This window comes from Musca autumnalis, unplaced genomic scaffold, assembly GCF_047663935.1.
Source record: "Musca autumnalis isolate F117 unplaced genomic scaffold, ASM4766393v1 scaffold_3, whole genome shotgun sequence".
Taxonomy (NCBI): Eukaryota; Metazoa; Arthropoda; class Insecta; order Diptera; family Muscidae; genus Musca; species Musca autumnalis.
This window is the reverse complement of record NW_027411866.1, coordinates 211800882-211813134: the sequence shown is the minus strand read 5'-3', so window position 1 is coordinate 211813134 and position 12253 is coordinate 211800882. Positions and strand designations below refer to the sequence as shown.

The 12253-nt window shown below is 36.3% G+C and overlaps 1 protein-coding gene across 1 annotated transcript in view; it reads right to left on the bottom strand.

The window, feature by feature from the left end:
* CARPA (Carbonic anhydrase-related protein A) overlaps positions 1 to 11799 on the bottom strand; it is a 134360-nt gene extending 122561 nt beyond the window's left edge. Inside the window, exon 1 of the mRNA XM_073972906.1 lies at positions 9779 to 11799. Coding sequence (XP_073829007.1) covers positions 9779 to 9842 — 64 coding nt within the window. The 5' untranslated portion in view covers positions 9843 to 11799. The remainder of the gene's footprint in view (positions 1 to 9778) is intronic.
* Between the last annotated feature and the right edge of the window lie 454 nt (positions 11800 to 12253).

The window sequence follows — 12253 nt, the reverse complement described above, 5'->3', positions numbered from 1 at the left end:
AATCGGTTACTCCCTTCAAGAGTTATCGTACGCACAATTTTTCCGAACATTTTCGAACATTTGTGGGGGAGGTACCGGAAGGAGTGGACCGATATAAACCATCTTTGAACTTGAACTAAGTTTGGACAAAATATTACGAAAGCCAAATTTTGGACCGAATCGGCAGATCCGTTCGAGAGTTATCTTGCTCTCCAACCACTACACACGGTGTCATAGGGTTTTTTGTAACTTTCAGGCTATTTTCCCAGGAAGTATGTACTTGCCCCTAATGAAACTTACAGCGTAGTATAGAAGACAGCGAATACAACTTGCCTAAACAAAAATCAAAGCGATTCGAGACTAGGTCCTAAACTGAACTTTTCCGACATTTTGTGTGGGAGGTACCCGAAGGAGTGGACCGATTGAGTCCATATCGGAACCCCATCTAAGTTTTGTAGAAATTACACGATGTGCAAAATATGGACCTAATCGGTTATTCCCTGCAAGAGTTATAGTGCGCACAAGTTTTGCGACAATTTTTGAACATTTGTGGGGGAGGTACCTGTAGGAGTGGACCTATATGGCCCATCTTCGAACTTAAATCGAATATGGACAAAATATTCCGATACCCAAACCGAATCGATTGATCCGTTCGAGAGTTATCGTGCGCACCAGCCAGCCAGACAAACCGACAGACTGACGGACATTGCTAGATCTACTCAAAATTGTCTGAAACGGATATCGTACAAACATACTTGGGGTCTTAAACCATTATTTCGATGAGGCACATTTTTGGTCGCATCAAAGTGTAAATACCCTCTTTAGCCTAAAGGCTGAGGGTATAAAAAAGTAAGTAATATCCGAAAAGGTGCAGAATGTTTATAGCTCATTTAAAGTAACGCATAATTTAAGCCATATTCAGGAATCGAATTGGCTGAAGGTTAGAAAATGTTCGATTCGAGTGAATTGCATAATAATTGTATAGTTGCAAAAATGTCTATGGGGAATTCTGAGTGATCGGACACTTTTTCAAAGTGGGGTTGTTGATTCCCTTTTTTTTTGCAGTGGTGATGCTGCTCATCAACAAAACATTTAAGTATATTTTCAGATTTTTATACCCTCCACCATAGGATGGGGGTATATTAAGTTTGTCACTACGTTTGTAACTACTCGAAATAACCATTGTAGACCCCACAAAGTATATATATTCTTGATCAGCGTGGAATTCTACATCGATATAGCCATGTCCGTCTGTCCGTCTGTGGAAATCACTCTAGCGTCCAAACGGATTGACGTAGGTTGATGAAATGTTGGGAAAATATGTTATATTTACGTAGGACTTTTGGTATTGAAAGCGGGCTATGTAGGTCCACCTATTTTACCACCGAATTGGTTGTAATTTGGTACTTTGTGTCTTCAGAGGCCAAAAAATAATCCTACCAAAGCTGAGTTATATAGGTCCACGTTTTGGTATAGCCCCCATATAAGGACCCATATAAAGTACGCGTCATTTTAATATATTTTGAATGTATTAGACCCATTTGACCACAGAATTGGTTGTAATTTGGTATTTTGGTCTTCAGAGGCCAGAAAACATTCTTACCAAAGTTGGGTTATATAGGTTCACGTTTTGGTATAGCCCCCACATAAGGCCCCTTATAAAGTACGCGTCATTTTAATATATTTTGAATATATTAGACCCAGTTGACCAAAGAATCGGTTGTAACTTTGTATTTTGTGTTTCCAGAGGCTAAGAAACAGTTCTACCATAAAATGTTTATATAGGCCCACGTGTTGATAAGCCCCCATAATACGATATCTCCCGATTTTCGATATTTTGAAGGTTTTAGCCTCATTATCGCCCCGAGATGGCTGAAATTTGGTATTTAGTCTTCTTTAGGCGTATAAAACTTTCCCCCAGAAATTTGTAGGTGTAGGTCCAAGCCATCATATAGCCCCTATAGAACGGTACCTTCCGAATTTTGGTATTTTGAAGGTTGTGGCCACATTAATCCACCGAAATGGCTGAAATTTGTGGTGGAGGGTATAAAAAGTTCGGCCCGACCGAACTTAACGCTTTTCTTACTTGTTTTACTAAAGGTTCCTGAGATATGGCGTCATGAAAATGTCATATATGCAAAGAAATACTCACAACTTCTTTAATATTGGTCCAAATAAATATTTTTTTTGTCTTTTTTATTTTTTTTCAGCTATCTAATAAAAAATAGAAAACAATTTCGCACAGTGGGCTTGGATGCAGTTTTCACGATTTCATATTCAAAATTAATTTCTAATTGATTGTACTCTTTGATTTTTTTTTGGAATTTTTGTTATTAAACTACGACTAATTACACAAAATTGTAAGTCCTATTGATAGTAGGATTCGAATTATTACTATTTTTTCTAAATTTTTTAAAAAGTTTCAATAAAATGTTTCTTTTGTACCACTGTGCAAAATATGTTATATTACCAAAAAAAAAAAAAAAATAAATAAATAATAAGCTGCATTTGTTAAGATTTGTTTTGTTGTTTTATTTAAGAATGTATCTTAAAAACTTTTTTAAAAAGTTTCAATAAAATGTTTCTTTTATACCACTGTGCAAAATATGTTATTTTACCAAAAAAAAAAATAATAATAATAATAAGCTGCATTTATTAAGATTTGTTTTGTTGTTTTATTTAAGAATGTATCTTAAAAACTTCTTCATTTTGCGATTTAAAGAATGGTTTAACAATTAGTGTATCGATATTACTGAATGAAGTTTGTTGTGCCAGCGATAGTTTTGGCCATGTCATATCTCTAATTCAAAGTCTCTTTCTTATTCTCATCTTCTGATGAAAATATCACTTAAGTATTTGGTACCCAGTCGAATACCCAGTTCCCGATCTATAGTTATTTGATCATCAATTTAGTTAGTTTAATACCATTGTCAAAATCGAAAAATGGTGCAGTTTTTAAGAAGTTAAAGATAAATTCTTAAATAAAACAACAAAACAAATGTTTAAAAATTAAATTTTGTATTTTTTTTTTGTAAAATAACACACTGATATAAAGGAAAAATTATATAAACAAATTTTTAAAATTAAGAAAAAAATAGTAAAGAAGAACAAAACAACAAAATTAATTTAAAATTGTACTTGACTCTCCATTTAGCTATTATTTCCAGCAAAACATCTAGGTCCATCAACTTGGGCAAGCGTGGTATTGATGTTAAGCCTTCAACTCTAGCTACAGAATGAGAGCGATTTTATTGAAATTTCGATTTACTTAAGTGCTTAGGATGAGACGCGAATAGTATTAGTTGTACAAAATGGTATTAATATCAAAGATGTAATTAATTGTACTATTTACAAAATATGTACATGGTTGCATTTTTAGCTGTTAAATTCAAATATTTAAGCATATGTTTCGTAATATTCATTGAATTAGTGAAAACGTATACGTAAAGTATTTAAATAAAATATGTACATAAGATAAATTCTAATAATAAAAGTTGATCCGCTTCAGTCTCCCCCTTCTGATGCTCCAATCGTCCCGATTAAGCATCAGAAACAATGAGTTGTTGAATCTGCTGCGGTAAACTGCATGATTTTTATGGGTTGTTGAATCGGGTATGTCCTCGATAATACTGGAATAATGGTGTGTAGATGGAGTTGTTACTGCATGTCCATACGGTATAGCAAACTGTCATCGAAACCTCCCCCTGGAGTAAAGCTGCGCAAGTCTTGTTGGATATCCAAACAAGCTGGTAAAACTCCTCTAATCTCCTTCTTGAGTTATTTTGCATCACGAATTGTTGGTTCTCCAAACAACCTGGTAAAACTCGTTGGAAAATCTATGATTTGTTAAAGTCTTCGAAAACAACTGCAAATCCATTGACTGCTAAGGTTGTCCAAACACAGCGGGTATCTCTTCAGCTGGAAGTGCACGGTTACAATTGTCACAAATTGCCTGCTTAAACTTCTTTCTGCTGGGATCTTCTATTATTCGCATTGTTGAGAGGTACTGCTTGTAAACACAATATGCGCGACAAACACAGCAAGCGTTGATTTTATCAGCTGACTACGCACATTTTGAGCTGACGGGTGCGAACGTTGTTGTTCTTGCTTGTGCGTTTTCTTCTTGATGTTTTGTGTGTGGTTGTTGTAGTACATCATCACAATTTTGTTATTGTTTTACATCCCTCATTTTCATACAGTTAAATGTGTCTGCGTTCTCTTTTCTTTGCTACTTGCACTCGTACTTGTGCGTAAATGTATTTTTGGTCAATGCCTTTGCTTGATCGAAGGAGTTGACGTTCTTGTTTACGCCAATCCACAAATTTGCTGCGTAATCCGGGTGATTCTCGATGGATGTTGTTCAAAACTGATACACAACAGAGACATCTCTATGTTTCTGGGATCGCCTAGTACAAAACGCATGGGATTGTCATCATAACGCATTGCCTGGATAAGTTTTGTAAACTGTGCCAACTGATCTTCACCAGATACGTACGCTTCGCATTCAATGTTGTTGTTGTCCTCGGCTGTTGATGTTAGAGTGGTCGTGTTACATGGCCACGAGTTGGGCGTCAATAAAGAAGAACAAAACAACAAAATTAATTTAAAATTGTACTTGACTCTCCATTTAGCTATTATTTCCAGCAAAACATCTAGGTCCATCAACTTTATTCCGTTCGTGCTGGAATGGACACTGCAAATTTCTTCAGTAAAAACAGTGTTTCGTGTCGTCATTTGTCAGAAAATTATGCGATATTTTTCAACCAAAAATTCCGAAAGAACCTCAAGGTGTGACTTTTCAGATGAATAAAATAAAAAAAAATAAAAATGTTTGATAGATTTCTGGTAAAAAATCAGGAATTATGTTTTTGTGGTGCTCAATATGTAGTTTTACTTTAAAGCAAAAAACTGGAGAGCTCTTGCAAAGGAAATACCTGAAGGAATGAACAAATGCGATGTTGAAATGTTGGGCCAATGTCAGTCCAACCAGCCATTTTTGATCACTATAGGATTTTTAAAGCATTTGAAACATTTTGTCAGAAAGCATGAACTTTCCCACGAAAACAATATTTCGCTGTGAATAAACACTAGCTGAATATTTAACAAGTAAAAAAGTATCAGTCGGCTTGGCCGAAAGAGATATACCCTCAGCCTATGTATATTGAAACAATTTTTTCCCTAAAAACGCATGTATTTAGAGGGTTTTAAATAATTTTGGGCATATGAAACGACAAAAATGTTGATTAGGATTAAAGAGCAAAAGTTTTGTGGAGGAAATACTTAAAGGAATCGACCGACATTGTGGAAACGGATCTCCAGCCACTACATATGGTGCCATAGGGGGTTTTTACACCCTTCGGGCTGTTTGCTCAAGAAGTGTAGATTTGCCCCTGAAAAAACTTTTACCTTCGTAATTGAGGCAGCGAATAGAAGTTGCTTCAACAAAAATCAAAGTGATTCGATAGCAGGTCTTAAAGTGAACTTATCCGAAATTTTGTTTGGGAGGTACTGGATGAAGTGGACAAAAATAGTCCATATTTGAACCTGATCTATATCTGGTAGATATATTAGGATGTGTGAATAATGGACCAATTCGGCCACTCCCTTCAAAAATTACCGTACGAACAATTTTTCCGAACATTTTTGAAATGTTGTGGGGGAGGTACCTGAAGGAGTGGACCGATATGGCTTATCTACGAACTTAAAGTAAGTTTGGACAAAATATTACTAAGGCCAAATTTTGGACCCAATCGGCAGATTCGTTCGAGAGTTATCTTGCGTATGGGGCGCAGCGAATACAAGTTGCTAAAACAAAAATCAAAGCGATTCGAGAGCAGGTCCTAAACTGAACTTATCCGAAATTTTGTGTGGGAGGTACCCGAAGGAGTGGACCGATTGAGTCCATATTGGAACCTTATCTAAGTCTGGTAGAAATTTTACGATGTACAAAGTATGGACCAAATCGGTTGATTCCTCCAAGAGTTATCGTACGTACAAATTTTCCGAACATTTAAGAACTTTTGTGGGGGAGGAACCGGAAGGAGTGGACCGATATAACCCATCTTCGAACTTAAACTAAGTTTGGACAAAATATTACGAAAGCCAAATTTTGGACCGAATCGGTTGATCCGTTCGAGAGTTATCGTGCGCTCCAGCCAGCCAGACAGACGGACGGACATTGCTCAATCGACTCCAAATTGTCTGAAACACATTTCGTCCAAACATGCTTGGGGTCTAAAACCATTATTCCGATGAGGCACATTTTGCCCGTATGAAAGTGTATATACCCTCGTTAGCATAAATGCTGAGGGTATAAAAACGATTCTTGGACAGGTCATAAACTGCACATAAGCGAAAATTCTGTACTTTTGTGAGGGAGGTACGCGACTTTAGTCCATTTAGTAGACCTTATTGGAACTTTATGTACGTCTGGAAGGAATATTACTATTTGTAAAGATTCTGCCAAATCGGATACACCATTACTGTGCTTATCAGTAATTACTAGACAGCGGATTTTTTGACAACCCGTATTTTTGGTCCGATTCATGTCAAATTTTGGGACTGGGAATATTTTTGGCTTCTGATTAAATTGCAATCGAAACATACGACATATGCAAAGTGCATAAATTTTGCATATGCAAAACATAATATTTCCACAACGCTGTGCAGCAGCATTTTTGGGGGTAGAAAATTCGAGTTTGGGATGAAAGACCTTGATTAGAACCAAGACCGAGTAAACATCAAACGGACAACGAAAACGGTAAAATACTGATTAGTTGCCAAAAAGTACCGTACCTAAAATATTTTTGTAGAATATTTGGATGTTGAAAAATATCATCTTGTGGTATTTCTACTACGGATCAAGAAATAAATGACGAAAAGGATATGAAAGGAATTGAGTTAGAAGAATCAAATATTCAACAAAAAGATTCGCCAATCGATTTGACTGAAGACATGTATTCTTAACACGAAGCTATAATAACGCCAAATATGATATTTGCCCAAGTATTATAGGGGAAAAATCAAAAAATTCATCACGCGATATCTCAGAAACTGTTGGGTTCTTAATATACTAATCAAGGCCTTTCATCCCCAAATGGAATTTTCAACCCCCCCAGACTTTGAGTTCTATTTTGTGTCACAGTGTAATAGGTACCAACATTTTTGTGTGTACAATTTTTCTTTTTAAACTTCTCTTCAGACAAGTCAATAAAATAGAGAAATGTATAACCAAAAAACAAACAAAACATTGTTCCACAACATCCCATACGGGACAAGGGAGACTTCCTCATTTCAATGAGTGCACCCCGATTCATATTTAGCTCAATGATATGGGACCTACTGTTTATCGCTGAGTCCGAACGGCGTGTCTTAAGACACCACTTGTGGAGAAGTTTTTCATGGCTGAAATACTCAGGAAATGTCGCCATCATTACTGAGGGGTATTTTGCCACTGTTGAAAATGTTTGATATTGTCTGGTCGGGGAATCGAACCCCCGACCTTTGCGTGCAAGGCGGGCGTGCATACCATTGCACCACGGTGGCACCCAATGTATAACCACAACCATCAAAATAAAGCTAATAGGAAGGTACAGTTCTATGGGGGCTATATGACCTATAGGACCTATACCGACAAATTTCCGTTGGGTTGTTTTATACCCCCAAAGAAGACTTAATACTAAATTTCAGCCATTTCGGAGGGATATTGAGGACACAAGTTTCAAAATACAGGAAATCGTGAGATACCTTTGAAAGCTGGCTATATGAAGACTTGGACCTATACCGACAAATTTCAGATGTATTGTTTTATACCCTCAAGGAAGACTTAATACTAAATTTCAGCCATTTCGGAGGGATATTGAGGCCACAACCTCCAAAATACCGGAAATCGGGAGGTACTGTTCTATGGGAGCTATATGAAAACGGGGATCGACACCGACAAATTTCAGGTCGAAAATTGCGTTCATTTCGCTGGAATATTAAGGCCACAACCTTCAAAATACCGAAAATCGGGAGGTACCGTACTATGGGGGTTATATGGAGACGTGGACCCGTACCCACACATTTCAGTGGAAAGTTTTATACCCCCAACGAAGACTTAATACCAAATTTCAGACATTTCGTTGGGTTTCATAGGCTACATATCTTTGAATATGGTTTTGCATATGCTTATTTTATGCAAATATGTCAAAATATGCAAAAATTTTTGGCCTAGTTCGTTTTATTTTGTGACAAAACGAGTTTCTAATCAGATTTTCTCTATGACCATCCTAACCATACATGCATTTTCATAGGATTCCGCTGTCGAGTGATTAGGTCTTGTGAGGATGTATAACCGAAAAAAAGTTCACCGCATTAATAAGGTTTTTATCACATTCTGCAAAAAATTTCAAAGTGATCCGTTGCATGTCCCTCAATTTTTGAGAAAAAAATAATGTACCCAAAACGTACATATAGTACAGTGGTCCCACTTGTATGGAAAGAGTGCCAAAAATAGTTCTAATCTAGTTAACGCCTCGAAATTTTAAACATAGTTTTATAACGAGCCCAAAAGGTAGAACAACAAATTTAATGGATGTAGGTCCACATTTGCTTGTAGCTCCCATATAAACGTACCCCCCGATTTTTTTATATTTTGACGATTTTAGCCAAATTTTTCAGTCGATTTAGCTGCAATTTTGCATTTTGTGTTCTGAGGGAACAACATACCACCTTGCGAGAAATATTCAATGTAGGTCGACGTTTAGGTACAGCACCCATAACGTACCTCCCTACATTCGGTATTTTGACGATTTTAGCCCGATTTTCTAACCGAGTTGGATGTAATTTTGTATTTTGATGTAGGTCCACGTTTAGGTATAGCTCCCATATAAACGTACCTCCCAAATTTCAGAATTTTGGCGATTTTACAGGCGCGGTATTAGGGGAATAACACAAGGGGTGGCAGATGGTGGCAGCTGGATTTCTTTTTATCGTAAACATTAGTAAAACTCAACATCATATATTAGAAATATCACAAAAAGTCATTTACAAAGAATTTATTTTTAAGGAACTTAGAAAACGAATTTTTAATTAGTTTTTTCGTAAGAATATTTTCAATGTCATTAACTATGACTTTCATTTTGGAAATTGTACATTTATAATAAATATTATATAAATTATATATTATATAAATATTTTTTTGTTAAATACCATATGCAAGCTTAATTTCGTTAGCTTTCTGTGGTTTTTCGGAAAATAATTTTAATAATGAAATTGTCAATAATTAGAAATCATGATCAATGCCTTTAATCATCGCTGCATATGGACATCATCACTTGATATCTGAGCAGCCGATAGAGTCAGCATCGTTAAGCTTAGGGAAGCATATAAAAATTTGGAAATAAAACTATCTCCTCTATCAGAAGTGGAACAAAGTGCCTGATTATGACATTATGTCCTTAAAATAAACACTTTAGACTCAGTATTCTTCAAAGATTTCACTTTACTCTCACCGTTCTATCCCAATCAACATATCAAATGTGCATCACCACCAGCCAACACCACACAAAAGAGCAGAAAAGTCTAGTGCTGCGAATACAAAGACACCATCAACGAATGTTGATGTCAATTGGAGGATTGTTGAGTAGAGCAGAGAAGCACCGATGAAGAGTTGGCCATGATGTTGGTGGTGGCGGTGGTAGGGCAAAAATCTTTTATAAAAGAACATGGAAATGGGAATTTGTTGGGTTGCACAAAAAAGCGAACAACAAAAAATTAAAACGACAACTATGATGTTGATGATGAAGTTTTCACTTACCGGAAGTACAAAGTAAAACGATGGCTGAATAAGCGATTAATCCTGAAGGGCACCACGATGACATTATGCTTGTGTTGTTGTTGCAGCAAACGGCTGTTGATATACGTAACTGATGATGATGAAGTAGAAGAAGAACAAGTAGTGGCCTTAGTTGGTTTGGCTGGTTGGTTGGTGGTAACAGGGGTAGTTGCAGGCAAGTATTGTTATGACGTTTCACTTGTCAGAAAGTAAAAATAATGTTGCAACAATATTCTCTTTTTTTTGTTACTTTATTTTTATTTCTTTACTTTTTTGTTATGGTTTTTTCTTTTGGCGTTTTGGGGATTTACACAACTTTTGCCGATCGTATTTGCAATAGAAATGCAGTCGAAGGCAGGCAAGCAAGCGTGGAGTATATTAAAAAAACCGAACAAAAAAAATTAGTTTCGTTTTTAGTTTAGTTTAAAGCAAAAATGCAATACAGGACCATAGTAAAAGAGAGGGAAAAGAATAAAAAACAAATTCTTGTTCCCCTTGGTGTTGAAATAACAGGAATAAAAATTGAAGTGGGCTATTGTTTGGTGGGTTGGATTCAAATTGGGTTTTCCCGGGATTTTTTTTTATTTTAGATGTTCAATATATTTTGTTGTTGGTCTTTTTCGTTTTGTGCCTTGGCATGACTTGCCAGTTTTTTTAGTAGGTTATGTTATGTTTCCTCAGGCAAATGGAGCAAAAAAAAACAACTTTAAAGAATTAAAGCCTTGGGGCCTTTAAAGTTCGGTGTTGCTACTATGGCTTGATTGCTTATGCCAAATCGTTGATGTTGTTGTTCCTGTTGTTGTTGCTATTGTATTACGTTGCACAAACAAGGCAAAATGGCAACATGTGCATGTTTGCCATAATAACATTGTCCTCAGCACACCACACTGTGAGCTAGCTATGCAGCCGAAGTAGTAGCATCGGCAACATCAACATCATCATCCACATCAGGAGTCCTCCTGTCTATCTTTTAACGTTGTTGTAGTTGTTATTATTTCCTTGAAAAAATCAAGCAACAACATTGCTTTTGATGCTGGTGTTTTTCCTGCTGCTGTTTCATCATTGTCTAAACGTGTCTGCTGCTAATGTAGATGCATGTTTCTATTTTGTTACTGTTGTTGTTTTTGTTGTTCATATATGTGCGGCAATATGTTGCGGTTTTAATACAACTCCAATGCCATTTAGTAAGGGTTCCTTTTGCCTTTAACTTTTTGTTTTTCAAATACCATAAAATAAAGGGTACCCTTCAAAGTTTGTCTATTTCGTAGATTTATAGCAGCCAATGGAGGTGGTGGTGGTGGAGGAGATGTTGCGGGACCATGCAAGTTTCCAAGAGGCAAAATGTTGAATGTTAAAACAACAGCATGTAAACATTAACTCAAATTGACATAAAATGCATTAGAAGTGGTTTTCAATGCAACATTGGTTGGCAGGCACGCACACAAAACACACAGGCCGGCTGCCTAACTGCCTGGCTGGATGGTTGGCTGCTGACTCGGCACAAGAGTAGGAGTAACAAATACTCCAATTAAGATGTATGCCAGGGCAATGGAAGTTGTGCGGTGTTGTGGTAGTGGTGATGGTGTTAATGAAAAGCTTTTACAAACGTTAGACAATGTCTCGGTGGATTTAAAACATTAAAACCTGACTTTGAAATGCCGACATCACTTAAAAGTTAAGATGCTTTAGACACAAACAATATAACACTTTCTTGGTTTCACACACACAGAAATTTTACAAAATATTATTCTCAAAACAAAAAGCAAAAAAATTTATTTTTTCACATTTTTAAACCCCACAATTTCCGTTATAACAAAAATTAACGCTCACACACACACACACACACTGGCGCGTTTTGTCGCATCGCTTATTTTGTTGTTTATTTTATTAGCGCACTGGATTTGTCAATTGAATTTCCTAGTTATATTTTTTGTTAATTTCGTTTAACGGTTGGTCTATAATTTCCGCTTCGGTCCGTTTATCTGTAAATCCAACATTTAACTGAATTGTCATTGCCTTCGTTGCTTAAGGATATGCTTCGGCATATTTACTTTTTTGCCCTATCAAGTTGTAGAACTTCACATTTGGCTGTGTGTGTGTATGTGTAGCCGGTCACCGTATTCGTCAGCTTCGTTTTACGAGAGACAACATAACCAACAGCATCGTAAAAATGTTCTCGTTTCAGTTTCATGCGGTAGTGGTGAATTTTCTATCACAATCAAACAAAGAGCACCAAAACTCCCTTAGCTACAACTCCGTGGCTCTCTATTATTCTCTTATTCTCATTTTAAGCACATTGTGCTTTATATTTTTGGAGTGGTGAATAAAAACCGTATTTAGTTCAAGTTTAAGGTTTTGTTTGTGTGTGTGTGTGGAAAATGCTCATCATTGCAGTTGTATTTCTGTTATGTTATTTTTGTGAAAATTTGTATGCAATTTTAAAAGGAAATAGTTGTT